The sequence below is a fragment of the Haliotis cracherodii genome, unplaced genomic scaffold (genome assembly GCF_022045235.1).
Source record: "Haliotis cracherodii isolate W230 unplaced genomic scaffold, xgHalCrac1.p SCAF_6, whole genome shotgun sequence".
In the NCBI taxonomy this organism is placed as follows: Eukaryota; Metazoa; Mollusca; class Gastropoda; order Lepetellida; family Haliotidae; genus Haliotis; species Haliotis cracherodii.
The window spans coordinates 54,999,151-55,019,436 of NW_027266319.1; the positions used below are offsets into that span (position 1 = coordinate 54,999,151).

General features: G+C 38.9%; 1 protein-coding gene across 1 annotated transcript; it reads left to right on the forward strand.

The window, feature by feature from the left end:
* Nucleotides 1–985: 985 nt before the first annotated feature.
* Nucleotides 986–6,244, forward strand: LOC139446508 (uncharacterized). The gene is made up of 8 exons (XM_071227814.1): nt 986–998; nt 1,342–1,411; nt 2,680–2,723; nt 2,950–3,019; nt 3,346–3,365; nt 4,384–4,555; nt 5,098–5,152; nt 5,420–6,244. The coding sequence occupies exons 1-8, from the start codon at nt 986–988 to the stop codon at nt 6,242–6,244; spliced, it is 1,269 nt and encodes a 422-aa protein (XP_071083915.1).
* Nucleotides 6,245–20,286: the final 14,042 nt, after the last annotated feature.

The window sequence follows — 20,286 nt, forward strand, 5'->3', positions numbered from 1 at the left end:
CTCGACAGCGCTGTAAGGCTCAGTACAATGTACAAGGAGTCTCGCCGTTTCCGGAAGTTACTACACCACTCTAGCATCTAAATATAGTAACTTACTGACGACTGCATACATTAACTAGTACTACATTTCTGACAACTAATCACTGTCAAAATACAATGCAATGAACGGCTACCGAATCTCTATAGAAACAATGTAACACAATTACAATCATTGTTAAACAATAAAACACACCGCCATATAACAACTTATGGACACGTATATGCTGTTTACAAGATAAGGACATATGGGTTGTTGAATAACCTCTATAGTCATAGAGCTTTTTTTATAAGGTATGCTTCGTTGTATCATTTTGTGAACTGGCATATATATGATATTAGGAATGCAATGATCAATTTACATTCGAACTGTCAATGATTTGACAAGAAATATTTTTTTTTGATGAATGTGTACTTTACTGAGCATATTTATGTTTAGTTTCCGCAATCTGGATCTGTGTTCCATCAATGTCGTAAGTACGGCACAGCAATAAGTGCTTATTTCAATCAATTTTGTATGGTTCTGATACACCAGTATATTGATCTAAAGAATTTACAAAGACATAGATTCTCAGTGCATATCGGTTATCTTGCATGATATACATATATCTGTTGTCTTATATGCCTATATCTAAATATCTGTTATCTTGGCAAGACTATCAAACAGCAGATAATTTGGGTTGTACTTTTCCCATGTGAATAACTCCTCACATTCACAGTCGAGTATAAAGAAGAGATACGAATGCAGGAGAGATAATCATATATTCATATATGACATTACGTCACATAGAAAATAGATTAAACCAAATTTCATCGAGTATTCTATACGTGTGGTTTAACGCAGGCCATAAATTCGACATTCTACACAAAGGTTGATGTTACTTAAATATATACAGGTAGCATTTGTTCCTTCTTTGTTTTGAGTGAATTTAATAAGTTGTTGATGAAATATGATAGCAATTGGTATGTCTTAAAGGATATGATGTATATTTCAAAGAAATTTGGTATTTCTCATTGTTGTTATTACGGTATGATCATGAACATATTGAATATATATCTTTCAGAGAAACAGAACAATACAGGAGTAACATGTGTGAAGTTTGTGCTTGCAATGGACGAATTTATGTTGAAGGTAGTTTTATTATTACTTAAAGATGAACAAATATAATCTGATCATCTAACACATGAAACATAAGATGGCTTACGCTACTGTTGCTCAAAGCAACCAATAAGGCAACCATATTGATAAACATTACATGAAATTCATTTAGCTTCAATAATTTCTGTACTTATGTACGTTCTTCAGCCGAGTGCCTTACTGAGGATGGAGAAAACTGTGTGGAACTTGTCCTAGATTCACCGACGTGTGGAGATTGGTAAGTATTGTTCCAGGTGTTTTACACAGTCTGTGTATTGTAACTTTAGAATTACTGAGTTGAGGTATATCTGGCCCTGACTGCACGAGAGGGACGTATAGTTTTGTCTGTCCCTATGTTTAGCGAACCCAATTACATATATGATAATAGCTTTATTTGAACCAAAAGATAAAACGAACGTTTTGGGATGATGTAAGACAATAGGCCTACATGTCCTCATCAGACATTCTGCAAACGAATTGTATCTATCTCTAATGGAGCGCGTCCGATGAAGATTCCGGGATAGTATAAGTGCGTGAGTGAGTGAGTTAATGCTTTACGTCATATCGGCACTATTTCAGCCATATCGATATAATAAGTCTTCCGCAACCCATGCCTGTCCCGAGAGGCGACTAATGGGATCCGGTAATAAGACTTGGTTGATGCATGTCATCGATCCAAATTGCATGGATCTATGCTCGTGATGTAAATCACTGGATTGTCTGGTCCGGACTATTTACAAACCGCCGTCATATAGCTGGATTATTGCTGAGTGCGGCAACAACAACAACAACAACAACAACAATAACAACAACAACAACAACAAAAATGAATTGGAGTCCCGTGACTTTCAGTTGCTACATAGAGCACCGTATTTCCTCGATTAATCGCCGAGTAAGGGAGTATGTGAAAACAATAAACACAGAGTCTTGATAAAACGCCAGATGGTTAAAGACAAATTCCCGTGCGAGTTCCACAACTCATACATATTACATTTCAACTAATGTATATGTACAACATATTGTCTTCGGTAACAGAAGCATGTTACAGAACTACGGTACCGAGGATGGGTTATTGAAAGAGTGTCTGAAAGAAATATACGCCAGGGCGTATAATCGAGGAAATACGGTACTAGCTATAAAATTCACGTTACTCGTGAAATAAACTGAAAAGTATTTAACCGGGACAATAAACATGATAATTATTAATTTGAAGCCTATTTTTCCAACCTTTATGATACAACAATAAGGATTGATCGATGATCTTTTAAATGTGATCGGCAAAGAAAGCAACCGCCAATAGCGACTCAAGGGGCACTCTAAAATATCGCAGTATCGCTATTTTCAGTGTGGATTACAAGATTTTCCGAGACTGCGATAATATAGAAATTGAGAATACATGAACGGGGAAAAATACAGTTAAAACACATAGCTACATAGCCTACACGTTGCTTCTTGTCAAATGTTTTACTTATAGTTATAGGGCTACCAAACATTACTCTATTTCAGGGGCATCACTGATGAACTTGAACTGTGTTCAGAATATGATGAAGGTAACCAACGTCTTTGCCTATGATAATGACAAAAAGAGGAATTTTGATTTAACCGGAATATAACATAAACACATTGAATGGACTCGAACATACCTATGTTTAAATAGTAAGTTTCCATGCGGAATTCAGTCACATATGTAATATACATATTAGCCCCAAACAAATTGAATATTCTTTCTCATTAATATATATATGCTTGGAGTAATACATGATATTTTATTTTCAGATATCATACCCTGTAGGTGCACAGATAGTGGGTTATATTGCTGCACATCAGACACCCAATTAAACCGTAGGTAAGTGGAATAATATTTCAATTACTGATGAATGAGGTAATAGGAATAGATTATGTATACTCAGACAGACCAGATAGTTTTTCACCCACACAAGCAAAACCAAGTCTTTTTAAATTATTTTCTTATGTGGGATCAATATTTTCTTTCGATGTGGACAGATACCCTGCACACACAACCAGAATATCAAAGATCGACCCCTGATAACACACATTCGACAGTGCATCACTCGCGCGTCTATAGTCTTCAAAGTATATTGAAAATGCACCACACTGTATACTTACATATTAAAAATGTCTTGATTATTAACTCTCATACGTCTCTTGCAGCACCCTACACTTTAACTGTGAGTATATGTATTTTGACTAGCAATAAGGTGATATTCGCAATCTGGCTCTAATGTTCTGTCTTTATTTGATCTAAGTATGACTTAAAATGAACCTTATGCAATAAAGAATTCAAACATTTGCTCTCGAATATGCATCGCCAGGTTATGATTGTACCTATTGGACACTTGAGGTACCTCTCGCTTGCAAAGGGATCCACAGGGCTTCTATTTTGTATTTCAATAGTTTCTTGAAATTTCCTTTTCCCCCATATAGAAACTGCGGTGGTTGTAATCCATAAAAAAGTAGGTGTGTTCAATTATGAAAAATAGAGTGAATTGAGTCAACTGCGGTAACTACATTTCTGGCAACCGGGGTTGATTAGAGTCAGCCTGAGTTAACCAGTGTTAATCAAGGATAAATGAGGGCAGTATCCGAAACAACGCATAAAATGCAACCTGAGATCTACTAGTTGCTGCCAGCATACAAAAATACCCAACAACCCTACAACACACAACTTGAGTTAACAAGTGTTATATTTCTTGACAAAGCTCACTCCTGCATTTTACACTTATATTGAACATCGATACTTTTAATCTTTCGAAATTATAGTTAATTTGCTTTAAAAATAAAAAATTTCCATCATCCCTTAAATAAGAGCAAACCTGTCGTTCTTTAAAGGTCGCCATGGTCACCTTGGCTTGACAAACGCTCATGGAACCCCAACGCACGCTCCTGGAGCCCCGACGAACGCTCATGGAACCCCGACGAACGCTCCTGGAGCCCCGACGAACGCTCATGGAACCCTGACGAACGCTCCTGGAGCCCCGACGAACGCTCCTGGAACCCCGACAAACGCTCCTGGAACCCCGACGAACGCTCCTGGAGCCCCGACGAACGCTCATGGAACCCCGACGAACGCTCCTGGAGCCCCGACGAACGCTCCTGAAACCCTGACGAACGCTCCAGGAGCCCCGACGAACGCTCATGGAACCCCGACGAACGCTCATGGAACCCCGACGAACGCTCATGGAACCCCGATAAACAATCCTGGAATCTCGACAGACAAGCATGGAGCCTCGCAAAAGACAGGAACATTGGTCGGAGGAGTGGTTGGAGGTCTCATCGGCGGAGTCATCATCACTGCTGTCATCGTATTGCTGTGGCGTGTGTGTCGCAAACGTAGAAGGTATGGACGCATGAGCTCACACAGGTGCTTATATGACAACCGGCTACGTCAACAATTGATCATGTTCCAACAGAGTGAATGCAGTTGTAGGAATTGACAGGTTTCGAGTAGGACATGGGTGGAACTGTTATCATTCTGTAATTACTGTCTTCTTTCCAAGTAGAGCGTACTGGATACATTGGACCCCTAAACAATTTCAAAGGGAGTGATATAAGGATCAGGTGATAACGACCAATATAGCTTTGTCTGATCGTTGTTTAACGTCGCACTCAACAATATTTTAGCTATATGACGGCGGTCTGTAAAATAATCGAGTCTGTACAAGACAATCCAGTGATTGACATCATGAGCATATATCTACCCGATTGGGATACGATGACATGCATCAACCACGTCAGTGAGCGTGACCACCCGATCCCGCTAGTAGCATCTTGCGACAAAAATGTGTTGTTGAAGACCAGTCCTAAACCGGATCTTCGCGGGTACCAAAACTTACCTTATGAATGAATGCTTGTACATATTGTTATTTGACTGCATTTAATTGCCTGAAGTAATTCTTTGCACAGACATCAAGAAAGTTCCGGAGAACAGATGACAGACACTCACGCATACCTGGGCCCAGTACGTCCAGATTCAGTACAGTTATAATCCTCATACAAGTTTTCTTTAAATGTGTAAAGTTCAAAACCATTAATCTTTACGCCCTTCCCATACATGAATTGTCTCACATATTCACCTTCTGATTGAGAATTTCTCAAGAACAACGTTAAGTGTAAATTGCCATTGGATTCTTTTTCTATTCTTTCACAACAGATGAAAATTTGTGTTTTTAAACTTGCTATTTAAACTATAAGTAAGTAGTTAATTGAGTTATACCTCTATCCTTAGGGTCACACCAGCGACTCACAAGACAAAAACAAAGGAGCAAATGAAAAGTCTTCCTCTGTCCCTGACGTAGTTAAGGCTTCAGTAGGATCTGATACTGGCGAGTGTGCGATCGTCTCAGAGTCTGGCGACCAGGGAGACTACACTGAAATTACAGATGACATCACCGGGGCAGCAGGAGGGGGTCCTGTGACAACAGCAAGTCATGGGATGGACCCACAGGGAGGATGTAAACCACAGCATGCTGCTGACAAACCTGACGGAGAATATAACACACTGGGAGATGCTACTGTGACCAAAGCAGATGCTAAGCATACCTACGACAGGTTGGGAGACACTAACTCTGACAAAGCTCTCCTACGGCACACTCGAGGTAACGGATCAGGTGCAGATGATTTCTTCCTGGAGGAATCTGAAGACAACTATAACAGACTGGGGCATGGTGCTACTACTATTACGACTGGTGTCAACAGTGAGTACAACAGGCTGGGGGACACTACTGAGGCTGGCAATTCTGAAGTAACGGGCACAGATGCGCCATCGTTGGATTACTTTGTCCCCGAGGAACCTGCAGACACGTACATCAATTTTGGAGTTGATGGGGCTGCAACTACGACTGATACAAAGAATACCTATGACCGATTAGGAAACACAGATGTTGATAGAGATTCGAAACCTTACGAAATCTTGCTTAAGAAATCAGGTGACACCTACACCAAGCTTGGAGAGAAACCGTCTGCCGATGAAGTGGAACACACGTACAACAAACTTGGAGGTGCTACACACAAGAGAGAAGAACCTGATGCCCCTCCTGATGATACCGAGTGACCCTCGTCATAGGTCTCAGCATAGCATGTGTCTTATACTTTCTTTGTTTAGTTGTGCAATGTATATAGTACTCAACAATATTATAGAATTAGAAGTTTAGAAAATTCGAATGTGTGGTGAAACTTTATTGAGCAGACTAGAGAACATAATAATTTTGTCATACATGTAGCTCATGAGAATAATTTTTTTCTATTCTGAGAGCTGCCTCTCTTTGGTTTATATGTACCATGTGAGGATTTAGTCACAGTTAATGAGGATTTCGTACGCAGGATATTTTTAGAAGCTGACTAATTTGTGTTTGTATTGTGGTCTGTCATTGAAAATCCAATATTTTAATATTTGACGGTTTGAAAATGTATCTCGGTCTGTCGTTTGGTCAGAAATTGTAAATAAATATTGTAGGATTTGAAAACAGTTACCTAATCCGGGGATGTTTTCTTCTCATAATCGAAACTGTCAATGGACGCAAGAGAAGGCGTCAATATTTTCACTGGGTCGCATGTACCTTTTTATAAAAACTATTTCTGAGGTCAGTAGGTTTTTGATTAAATCACAGGGAATATAAAAATAATAAATAAACATACATATAATTACATATAATTACATATATATTATATATTCGTTGTATTACCATCAGTTATCACACCCTGTTGTTATTATTATTATTAATATTATTATTATTATTATACTTAATTCATATTTTTCTGAATATGTAATGCTTGATGTATGTTGAACTATCATTTGGTATGTTCTTTAATGTGTGTCTGTAATTGGAATATAACATTAAAAAATATTCGTGACCACTCGGCTCATTCCGGGACACGAAGCGATGATTACGGAAAGATGCGAGAGGTGACAAATGGTGATGCGCGTGTCAGTTGAAGCAAAGACAAGTCTTGTACTTGAAGTTCATATCTGTATCCACTTCACCACAGAGATGCCGCTCGTTGTGTTCTGCTACAGGGCTAGTTTCAGCGCCATCCAGCCACCGTAGACCCCCACGACGCACGTTATGAAGAAGACGACGGTGCTGGCACCACACTTTAGCATGAAATTGTGGATGAGTGAGTAAAAAAACAACAACCTGCAATACATTCAAAAAAAATATTAGACCTCTTCCAGAACCACTGTGGTTGTGAACAATAGCTATGTTGACAGATCAGATAGCATGAGATGTATTTTTTCAACTTAATTATTATTGAGGACATATTGAAAGTGAATCACAATTTCGTAAAACTTTACCAAACTTATATTTACTTTTCTGTGCCAAAATAATCATGTCATGAAATAAATAATACCCCAACTAATTGATGGCCATTTTATGTTCTGTCCATATGTGAATCCATGTGATCTTCATGTAATGTACAGAAACAGATAACACTTCAACGGCCCCTAAAGATATTTGAAAAAAATTATGAATGTTGTATAATACCCATGACTGTAATAATCATAAAACATTTATTTTCCTTTGTTTATGTTCAATTGTGAAATCCATCTGGTAAAAACTCCCTGTTTTATGTACAGAAATATGCTTTCAAACTTTTAAAACAAAGTATTTTCTTTTGTGCAAGCAATAAATACCATATTCTGTATTATTGATGTCTGCATGGTAGTGTATATTAATGTATTACGCAATAGTAGTTGTGTGCATGGTAGTGTATTGGAGAAACCAGTAAGTATATGTGGAGTAGTGTGTTGGATTAAACAGAAGTTGTTTGTAGAGTTGTATATTAAGCAAATTGTAGTTGTGTGCATGGTAGTGTATTTGAGTAAACAGAAGATGCCAATATGGGAGTGTATTGGAGTAAACAGTAGTTGTCAATATGGTAGTCTATTGGAGTAATCAGTAGTACAGGTGTGTGTGCAGTAGTGTATTGGAGTAAACAGTAGTTGTCTGTATAGTAGTGTGTTGTAGTTAACAGTAGTTGTGTGAATAGTTGTGTATCGAGCAAACAGTAGTTGTCTATATAGTAGTGCATCAGGCAAACAGTCGTCGCCTGTATAGCACATGCAATACGTGTGAACATCGGATTCGGGCAAACAGTATTACGTGTACACATTTCGTTTAACTGCAGTACAAGGGAAGTAACCCTGGTATACCTAATGTTTCAAATGACCGACTCAGGTTTCTGGCTCAGGTGATGCTTATATCATCATATATTAATCATTGTTTCGCAGATGATTACTGTAAGCATTTCGGGATTGTGATAAGATCATAAAACGTGTACAACAATCACCTGCCATCTTTTGTGTCAGCCATGTGCTCTGTTCCCAAGGGTTGAGAAACAGAACGTCGTCTATTATTCAACAGTTTGTATTGTCCACCAAACAAGCACACATTGACCGGCGTGCTGGTATCTTGTATTTTTCAATGCTCAACAATCAGTATTCTCCCTACTGATAAATATTAAACAACAAAGGTATTCCTACTGACTCGAACTCAAACCATCTGTACAACTCCTGATTAGTAAGGAAAAGCCCAAATAATTTAGAGTTACTTCCCTTTGAAATGACCACCACACGAAGGGACAGTGTTTCTCCGAAAGGACGCTTTATCACTAGACCACGGTTCTTAGTGACTTGGGTGCTCTTTTATTTCATGACCTGCGTAATAAATATAAATTTGGCAGCCAAGTGATACGTTCAATTCAAAAACTGGTCATATAGGCCTCGTATGACATATTGATTTCCTAACATGCATAAATTAGGGAAACACTGTCCCTTCGTGTTGTGGTTCTAGTCCGGACTTGGGTCGGTTTTCTAGTGGTCGCCTACTGAGATACCATGCCGCAGTTTAACATGGACACCCCACTCAAACAGAGTATACTGATTCCGAGCCGACCAGTCCTAGTCTGCCTTACAGACCCTGATACAAATATATATAAAATACAGCCCATGCAAGTCTATAATGTTTGACAAGTCTAGATTACTGTATCTGAAAATGAAGAGAGTCACTGGGCTCCCTTTTATGATATTTTTATTAAGATAACTGAACAACTGTTTTTTCTGTACGATATGTTCATTTCAGAGACTAGATGTAAGTCTAGACCAGTCCCTGTGCAAGTACCATTTTTGTAACGTCTTTTGGTATGACGCGTTCAGGGATCGAACCTAGGACCTTCCGCTTTCCGTGCGGACGCTCCACCACTAGACCATGGAGGCGGTCTACACATGGATACCCCACTCAGACAGAGTATACTGACTCCGAGCCGACCAGTGCTTGTCTTAGCCCCTTAATGCTGAGTTCAGTGTAACAACAAGTATTTTGGTATGACATGGCCGGGTATCGTCCACTAGACCATTGGGGCGGTCAGCATAGTCATGGAAAGAATGGTTACTAACCGCGTGAATTGTCATCCTTAGATAAATATGCTTCTTACAAGGCTTCAATCAGATTCCAGGAAGGGACGCTCGTGTACAGACCATTACGTTCGAATCCAGACTGAAGCACAAACGGCTTTATCAAAAACAAGACTTCGATAAGCATATGCTATGATCTGGAAATAGGCACCGCTTATCAAATTGCAGCATGTGGGAGTAAAAGGCAAAATGTTCGATGGATTCGCGCAACCCGTTAGAAAGGTCTATGACAGTTTTAACCTGTAGGTTATAATCAAAATAGTGAAAGTGTATGACCTTTTTACCACCACTCCCCCCCCCCCCCCCGCAACCCCAAACCATCCCACCACCAACCCCACCCCCCAACACACACCTCTATCTATCTACCTATGGAGAATTTGTTAGTAAAAAGGACAAAGAAATCCACCATTTTTAACAGACTTTCAGATTCCCCACAAATGGCCATGTATTTATAGGTGAGATCGGCCCAGTTTGAAATCTGGGTTAAGTCCCCTACAACAATATGCTGTCGTAAGAGGTGGTCAGGCTCAGTGACTTGGTAAACTGAGTGTTATATATTAATCATACCCTGTCGACGTGGATCGTTGCTCACGATATCAATCATTGGATTGTCGGGTCCACACACATTTACAACCAAAAAACAAAAACGAAGAAAGGGCCTTCGTTAAAACATGAGATTCCGTCAAAAACAAAAACTATTGCGATTGCTCGTGTTTCAGAAATAGAACATAATAGTTAACCTTGGTGATGTGATGAAATCGGAGAAGCTGTCATGTCAAAGGGAAGTAACTCCTTTTCTTTTCCTTTCTAATCAGGAGTTGTACAGAAGGTTTGAGTTCGAGTCAGTGGGAATACTTTTGTTGTTTAATATTTAATCAGTTCGGAGAATACGGATTGTTGAGGGTTGAAAAATACAAGATACCAGCACACCGGTCCATGTGTGCTTGTTTGGTGGACAATACAAACTGTTGAATGATAGACACTGCAAACACGAAAACGTCGTTTTTTTCCGTATATGGTCATTGGACGGAAAAACGACTAAAAATTCATTAAAATTGATTAATTGGTCAGCGTCTAGAAAGTGTCCAGAAAAGGGTCGAGTTTTTCAAGCGTAAAATGGACGGAAAAACGATGCTTTTTGCTCCGCCTTGTACAACTGTTAACGGCCAATCAGATGGCGCTGGTCCCCCGACGCACGTGATGTCCAAGGCTTCCTTTCGGAAGCTTTAGGTTTCGTATTTCTGGCATGCCTTGCTCTAGTATCTCTCGCGCGCAGTGCAGCGAGATTTGCTGATAAGCTAGTTTTAGGATATGTTACATGTTAATGGAACTGAGACACGCGCCAAGAAGTCAAACCAAACAATGTTACTAAGTTTATTGTGGTAACGGCTATGTACAGTTACCCCTATCGGATAATGGGTTGTGTTTCATTTGGTTATAACAATAACTAATTTTTTAATGTGAAGTTTACAAGATATACGACTTGGACGCGAGGTCGGTCACATGACGTTCTTCACGTGACTGTATTCTTGAAAAGCCGTAAACACTGACTACTTCCACATTCCTGGGGAAAACCCTTGGAATTCCCGGGTACGAATTCATACAGAAGCGTGGTTGCAAGCCCATTTAAGGATACCCTCGCTACAACCCATCCCAGAGAGAAAAAAAAACACGAAAAAAAATCCAAACTGTCGCAGTGACAATTTACAGAAATCTATGAATTTACCTTAGTATCTATTTGACACATCTTCACAATCACCTTTCAATGATCGGCCAATTGATCAGTGATGCCAAAGGCTTGAAATAGCCACAGGTTAATTAACAACTTCGAAAATATCTCCCGTCACGTTTATCGTGTCGGCCATTTTGACGTATTGTACTTGATGTAAATGTATTACGACGCTGTCATTGTAATTGACTTACTGAGGTAATTCTGTAAAAGATCTTCTCATCTTATGAGGATATTGTTTGGAATATATTTCTTGTAAACATACTAAAACATATGTTCCTCGCTTTGGGGGAAACTTATTTTATTCCGGGGTGGCCCATTAAATCTAGTAGTAAGTCAAGGCACCATGCGTGATCTGTTATTTTACGTGTTTAAATTACGATTTGGGGCGTTAATAAAATACACTGACGCAAGTATATTCTATTCAAATCAATTGGATAATTGAATATGCTTTCTTTTACATATTACATAACATCACTGCACAAAATATGAACAGTTGCAGTAACACACTACGGTAATCGCATTAAACATCATTTTCAACTGTACAGTATTTCAGTATTTCAGTTATATCATGGTGTATCAGACTGCTGTGGGATAAAAATCCGAAGTGGTTCAGGTCATCCAATGGGTGTTCGGGAAAAGGTGAGCGTATCCTGCCACACAAGTGGCACCCGTCACAAACACATGCAAGGACAAGTCAATTGTTCACCTGAACAAAGCACGGAAACACACAATGATGCCCGTCCTCAGTTTTACCGAGCATGTAAATTATTTTGTCCGTCAAAAACATGGACGAGTATAAACAATATGTTCATTCACGTAATACATGTCATACATTTGACAAAATGTATTGACTCGGAGCATTATTGTTAATCACAGAGTATGCAGTTGAACTCATCACCCATCCCATTATTGATAACCCCTTCTTGAAGATCTATGAAATCAGAAGCTGCAACACTCTATCTTTTAACTGGCATGTCAGACTTCTATTTCATTACTCAGTTTTATTTGCACGGATTACTATGGAAGGGACATTGTCTCGTTGTCGCATTGTCGCATTGACGCCTTTACAACAACAAGCAAAACCTGTCAAAATTAACAAAAGCGCGACAATTGGCCATTTGTCGCATTGTCGCGTGTTCGCATTGTCGCTCTTTGATAATTCTTTTCTTTATTTTACAAAAGGGCGACGATGCCGTAACGCGACATTTTCAAGGTCAAAATATGTCTCGTTGTCGCATTGTCGCCCCATCACAAATGTGTATAAAAGGCGTAAAGTTCAGTGATTGTTACAGTTAGGAAGTTCAACCTGATAAATGTACGTCTTGAAATGAAAACACAAGTCCGTCCGCGAGTCCATAACGTTTTATTATGAGCTCTTCTCTAAAAGTGCTTAGTGTTCAACTCCCAGTTCCAAACACGTAGTACCTCCTCAATAATCCACATACCTCCAGTGCAGTGGTCTTCCGGAAGATCTTACTCTTGACCGTATTAGACAACTGACGAGTGCACGCCTGACCTGTGACCTCGTTGCAACCCTCATGAGGTGTTTGCCGAAGGGAGAGGTGTTGGAAATGTGTGCTCCAGCCCAGCGCAGAGCTCGCGACACACTGTATACTGATGTATACAGTATATTGCAGTTGATATACTGTATACTGCATGTGATACTTATTTGCGGAAATGTTACAACTTTCAAGATTCAAGATTCAATTTGCATATATTTCATATACAACAGACCGCCGTCATATATCACTGGAATACTGCTGAGAGCGGCGTTAAAACAAATTGTTTTCATAATGGAGCGCTGCAGTCATTTAAAATAGAACCGTATACATATGTACATGTAGTACCAACTCACTCTATTTGTTTCGAATATTCAGCAGAAAATATATTATTAACCAGGTCTTTGGGAAAAGATATCAGATTTTCATAAGCAGCCACATAGGGATGATAAAGGACCCCTCGCTGATTAGGTTCTTGTTTACTTAAGAGCAGAGTTGGCCATGTTAGATGATATAACCAAAATCCGGGAGCTCCGGCGGGGGGGCAAGCTGGTCTTGTTAGCGTATGGTATGAGCTGTGACGTTGACCCAAGAGAATAATGTAAAACATGAGACCAACTCAAGTCTATAATGATTGGGAAAGTCTAGATTTCCACAGCTCTAGCCTGAAATTAAGGATTGTTCTATGCTCCATTTTAATTGTATTATTTTCATTTTGTAGACATGGATGGACCAACCAGGAAAGAAATTGATGGAATATTAATATCACATGTTACCACTGATCCAGTTAAATTCATCACACAATAATAAATTAGTATTTGACATTACGGCATTTGATTATTAGGGCATGATCATGTACATGTTCACTGTAGTAATGTACACACCAGTCAACTTGATTATAATTTTTATCAAAGTGTAGCGGCATCAACGATTACTTTATGATATCCTCACTTGTCATCGATGTATTGACATCGAACAATGGACGGCAATACGAAATTCTTATGGATAGCTTCAATAGGGACAGCGCCGGTGTCAGTACAATTTTCCTAGTTAAAATAAGTATCTACAAAATATAATCTGAAGCAGACAAGAACAATATTTTTTTATTAATGCTTACTTTCATGGATAGAATTAAGGCAATCTAGGCTTGCCAAATCGTGCTTTGAGCCCTTTTTCTACCGGAGATTCTGGGGTGTTACTTCACACCAGAAAGCCAGGTCCAAATTCAAGTCATAATTTCATGGTCCGTCTTGTATGTTGGAAACCAATATCGCAATATGGCTAAATATTGCTGAACGTGGTATTAACCCGATTACTCACATAATTATTCCATTGTCTACAGTCATCTACGAACACTGTACTATCTTTAAGGAGGTATATCTGTATCATCCAAATGTCCATACATATATGTCCACATTTATATGTATAAAGCAAGTCGTCCTGCACTCTTCCCTAAAAGATAAATGTTAAGCATTTCCTCTCTATGAATTTATATAATGTAATATCGTTTTAATGTAATGCTGATGCAGTAAACGTACCACAGACCTGATGCTAGAATAACATCTAATTTCTGAAATGAACATATTTTACAGAAAAAAACAGTTGTTTAAACAATACTTATAAAATATAAGAACAAGGAGCCAAGAGCCAAATATTGGGCTGTGTTGGACATATTTGTTTCGGGGTCTTATGACAGACAAACCTGATGCCTTTAAGTATAAAGATAAGTAAGTATAGATGTTGTACATATTCAAATATGTTCGTGATTAACCCAACCTTGAAAAATATTGAAAGATGAGTGGTAACTATTTATGCCATTATTTCAAATTAGAATGAGAGCACATCAGGAAAGCATGGTACTTTAATATACGTATCCTGTTAACCCTTGTTATTCTTTTTTAAGTAAGAGCAGCATGTATATCGAGAGTATAGGTTTGGTGCGTGACTTATCACACAGTACTTTCAGAAAGTGTGCATATTCTGTTTATCGGCAATTAATAACATAAGACGATTCATACGGGTAAATACGATTTACTTCAGAACTAGTAGAGATTATTTAAGGTTAGGGGGAAATGTATGTAATTAATTAAACTTTGGCCCGGTTTGAAGGATTTGGGTCCTGGCTTGGGCTTTGTGTTGGACGTGTAGACGGCATTTCCAGGTTTGACGTATCAATGACAAAAATGATGTCAGATGCAATTCTCTGCCTTTTCGGGTGAACAATTGGCTTGCCTTTGGATGTGTTTGTGGCGGGTGCCACTAGTGGATCGGAATGAGCTCGCGTTTTTGCGAGCATCCAATGTCATCATTTATTATGGTGAATCATGAAACATGCTCCTGATGTTGTCGCAATGGTGCAGTTGGCGCTACTTTTGGCAAGGGTTTCTCATGATAATGGAAATGCTTATGTCGCTTTTGTTGACCGATAAACATGAAAAGATATAAAGTTAGTGTATATGGTCATGTAATTAAGAAACAAACGACGAGTGGGAGTTGTTTATTGTACGATAAACAACGACCGAGACTCGTTTATTTCTATATGAGATATCAACATTACGTACAGCCTCTTTTAGGGTGTTAAATTAGGAAAAAATACACGCTTTACAATATTTACCCGTACTTAAATAATGATGATTCCTTGAATAGAATCCGACAGCGGCCATGCTAGATAAATCCATTTTAGGATTTGAGTTTGGTCCCGCATATTCTCACAATTTTCTCGTCAATCATCTGTACCTTTTCTCCCAATACCGATTGTCATATCACTCTCACTTTCGGATTCTCCAGCAACATTTATTGGGAACAACTCACTAGACACATACCTCTCAAAAATAAGGTCAAATTTACAAATTTTACTTTTCAAGTTGTGAGTGCATGTTCGAATCTCAATAAATGACGTCATGATAGAACAATTTTTATCGTGAAATAAATATCGCTTCCTTCTTTGTTCTTTGTGATTTATCGCGTAGCTATCTTATATCATCAAATGCCAATTTCTAATTGCTTTATCATGACGTATCCGTGTCATGTAGCAATAACATACACAAATATCGTTGACTTCGACGTTGAATAGTGTCATGAAATATGATTATCCTCTTGTGTGCAATATTTCTGGTTGATAAATCTAACATATTCTTACTTTAAGAATAGCGACTATACATTATTATATATCCCTTATCAGGTCTCTGTAACATTTGCAAAATGATACAAATATAAAAATACAACTGAACCTAAATGTAATGTTTTAATATCCTTACGTTGCTGAGTGCAGCATTTAACAACAAACAAACAAAACATAATATCTTTAAGAATTATGTTAACAATTCCGATTCTAAAAAAAATCTCACAATCTCCATACCTCTTTCTCTCTATGAAAACATAATAACTTTTTTTTTAATAATCTGAAGGAATAATAATGGCAATACTATCATAATTATCATCATTATTTATGTTACTTATCCTCAAGCGAAGTAGTCCTCCACATTATACATTCAGTGTAGAAGCCCATGAACACATGAACTATGTAACATACATTCATGGAAATTAGATGAACAGTTGAAGTTAGCAAATGATATTATTCGGTCGAACGTCTATCAGCCATCTATTCTATTCGTGAAGAACATTTCACGTGGGACCAACAAAGGGAATTATGACTATCGACTTGCTAATTATTTTTTATATTCATGCCAGCTCAAACGATCTATTGGCTTGATTTATTGTTATGGTATCCACAAAATAAGTAGGATCCGATTTTTTCCGTTTTTGTTGAAATAAAACTGAATAATATTTGCTGTTTACATATCAAAGTTTGCCAAATTGTTACAAAATGTTTGCCCACAGCAAGGCTACGTATCCCCAACATATTGTGCTAGGAACAGTATCACTGGACGGAGGGAGGGCGGTATTCCTCCTTGTGGGTCACCTGCTTGGCAATATGGGACGGGAAAACTGCAGGGGGTGAGGGCAGTTAAGTTGATGGTACAGACAGATAAGAGAGATCATTTTACAAATGTGAAACCTCAGTCCACAAAGGAAGAGGCGAAAGCTGAAACTTGGTGAGGTTTACAGAACAAAGGCAGTTATTTCTAGTTTCTTACTGACTCTCGAAGATACATTTAGTAAAACAATTAATGCGTGTGTGTGTGTGTGTGTGTGTGTGTGTGTGTGTGTGTGTGTGTGTGTGTGTGTGTGTGTGTGTGTGTGTGTTTGTGTGTGTGTGTGAGAGAGGTAGAAGAAGAATTGTACACCATAAAAATGGCTACGTATGTAGTTGGGGTAGATATGTTGAATGCCCGGCCAGTATGACCTTTGAGTCACTACAGTTTCAGTCATTAAAATGCGTAAAAACAGTATTTGAGTGAAAGAAAACACTATAAGTGAGTGAAACAAAAGACCTCAGTACAGGCACACCCAGTCCCCCAACCCCAAGTCTGCATGTACGAATACTCATACCTGCCACATCCTCAACCACTTAACTTACTCACACAATCATCTGACAACATGTTCGCCAACCCTCGTATCACAACGCATGCACGCATGCACACACACACACACACACACACACACACACACACACACACACACACACACACACACACACACACACACACACACACACACACACACACACATTCTTCTTTACCCACCATTATGTCTACGTCAGCCATCATGGATCCATGCGCATGCTTTCATACATAATCCATCCTCCCACCATTCCCCAACATCCATCGAACTATAACTATATCCGCCCTCATGTATCGGTATTCGTGCTTTCATACATACATACACCCCCCTACCATTCCCCTACATCCATCGCAGTATAACTATGACTATAACCGCCTTTGTGCATCCGCACTTATGTTCACACTGCATTGCATATGCATCGAATTACACGTTTAAAATATCGTAAATATTTTACAACATGTACATATTATATATCAGCAAACAGAGATTATTATAACGCAATAGATTTCATCCGTCAAAACATCACAGAAAGAGGGGCAGCCTGGAATTTTACAATGGCATCTGAATGCACTAAGACGTTCAACTGGTCAGGAGGTGAGAGTAGACAAAGACCCAAATGTATATAGGCATGACCATATTATATTCTACGCAAATATCACCACATTTAAAAACAAAGCTAGATTGAGTCTTTGAAGGGCATTAAGAACTGATACACACAAGGAAAAATATTTATGGATGTCAACGGAGGAACACTGCGTTTCGGAATATATACTTTCTCCTTCATCAGGTGCATATTATTAAATGCTATGAGGCAGAGAACATATATTTATACCTGTAAGAACAACAAAAGTAAAAAGATATCAAAGATGGGAACGCAACAAGGGAAGCCAACAGATAACTGGCATGGCGCTGATTACCCCGCCTCCCGTTTGCCCATTGTCCATTTCCCATTACCAATCATTCATAAGTTAAGTTTTGGCTTTAATTTGTCCATTGATAATCAACCATCAACGTCTATTATCTCCACCCTAAAAATATGTAGTTTACTGAGAAAGTGGTATCCAAATATAATGTGTGTTACTGTTGACCACTTTCTTAAAGGCATTGTTGGTTCAAAGCTTTCGGTCATAGAAGCCGTGCCATTTTTCTCTTGTCAGAGGAGTACACAAAGTATACGTCATCTGGACTCACATTTTTTGTTCGGTGGCTGGGTTAGATCGCCAACATTGTGTTCTGGCGATTGGGTGCCTCACTCACAGTGTGGGTTCAAATCCCGGACGGGACTCAACCAAAGAAAGTACGAGAATCTGTACTTTACTCAGAAAGTGTTATCCCAATTATAACATTTGTTGTCAAGAAAACACAATAAATGTATATTCGGCTTTGGATGGGTAATGATATCACAGACATATACAGATATTGATGATGACTTGGAGGAGCTTCGTAACGCACGTCTTCTCAATTCAGGGATTGGTAAATCCAAATATGTGTGTGCGCGTGCGTGCGTGCGTGCGTGCGTGCGTAAATGTGGGCCTGTTGGATGTTACATAAAACATTCATCTTGAGCGGGATGGTAGTTCGAGTTGGATTAGCATGTTAACTATATGATCTTCTTTAGGCAGAGAATGCCGCGCATGAATGTATTGATGAAATTCCTAGGTACATGGGACCTTTTCGTCCTCAGGAATACCCACAGTGGAGACTTCAATGGGGATAGGGTGTACACAATGTGCTACCTGGTAGATTGTGTGTCATCAGACCGGACAACGTTGGTCTTTGACTGATTGTGGCGTAAAACACACTAATGTCTTATTCATTTACTAATATCGGAAATTGAATGTTCATCTTAATTGTTATTGTTGAACATGTAATATATTTTTAAAGAAATAAAACAGTGACATAATAACTACAACTTTATGTGAGCGCGAGTAGCTTTTTTTGAATGAGATGAATAAGTCTTATAAAGTTGTAAGCTTCACAACCGTGTAACTATGAATTGACTTTATTGGGTAATCAAAAAAGAGATAAGACCTAAAATAGCCAAATTTCATACGATTTCACTTGTCCACCATCGTGGATGCAAGGCGAAAACATTTCAGCGCGTTTGAAGCCACTGAGAATGCCCCCTGCAGAGTTGGACGGACATTCTGCGGTGGCGCGGCTGAGTTGACCAGAGGCTATCAGCAGTATTTCCTGTCCAGGTTATTTAGGTCAGTTGTTTGTGTGTGTGTGTGTGTGTGTGCAGGCGTGCGTGCGGGGGGGGGGGGGGGGGGGGGGAGGGGGGCGGGGGGGGTGAGATTGGGGGGATAGATGATAGATTCAGCAACAAGTAAGGTCATCTTGAGTGGGAGGGTATTCGCAGATGGATTAGCATATGAACTATGATTCTCTTTAGGCAGAAATTGAGGATCCACGATGTTCGACCTGGTGGAAGTGTGTTTTCAAACCTCACAGCATTGGTTTTTTGACTGACTGTAGCGTCAAAACAAACTCATTCATTTACTTGAACTGAATGTTCATCTTAATTGTTATGGATAGTCACGGAGCCATGATCCAGAGTACAGGGTGTCATTAGATAGAAATAAACTAAGTAATAATAGGGTTACCAGAAAAACGGGGTTTTACACACAAGCCAATAAACTTCGCTCATTAACACCAGAGTAAGTCAGTGCAAGATTGAAAACTGCCCCATAATTATGTATGACATGCTTGTCGGGTATTGCTACATATATATGTGAAAACAAAGTTATTAAAATGAAGAGCAAAACTGATGAAAGTTAACAATAAACGTGTATACGTGTTATATCGTCACTGCAAAAATAATGATTGTTTGTCTTTAGTATTAACATTCAAATACGTTATATCTGTATTAGCGATATTGTCTTTGTTCCACCGGTGAGTCACGCGTTAGCCGTACTACCTCGTAGTATAATTGTATTTCTGAAGACATCACGATACAGTTTTACGATGCATCACGTCTGCACTAG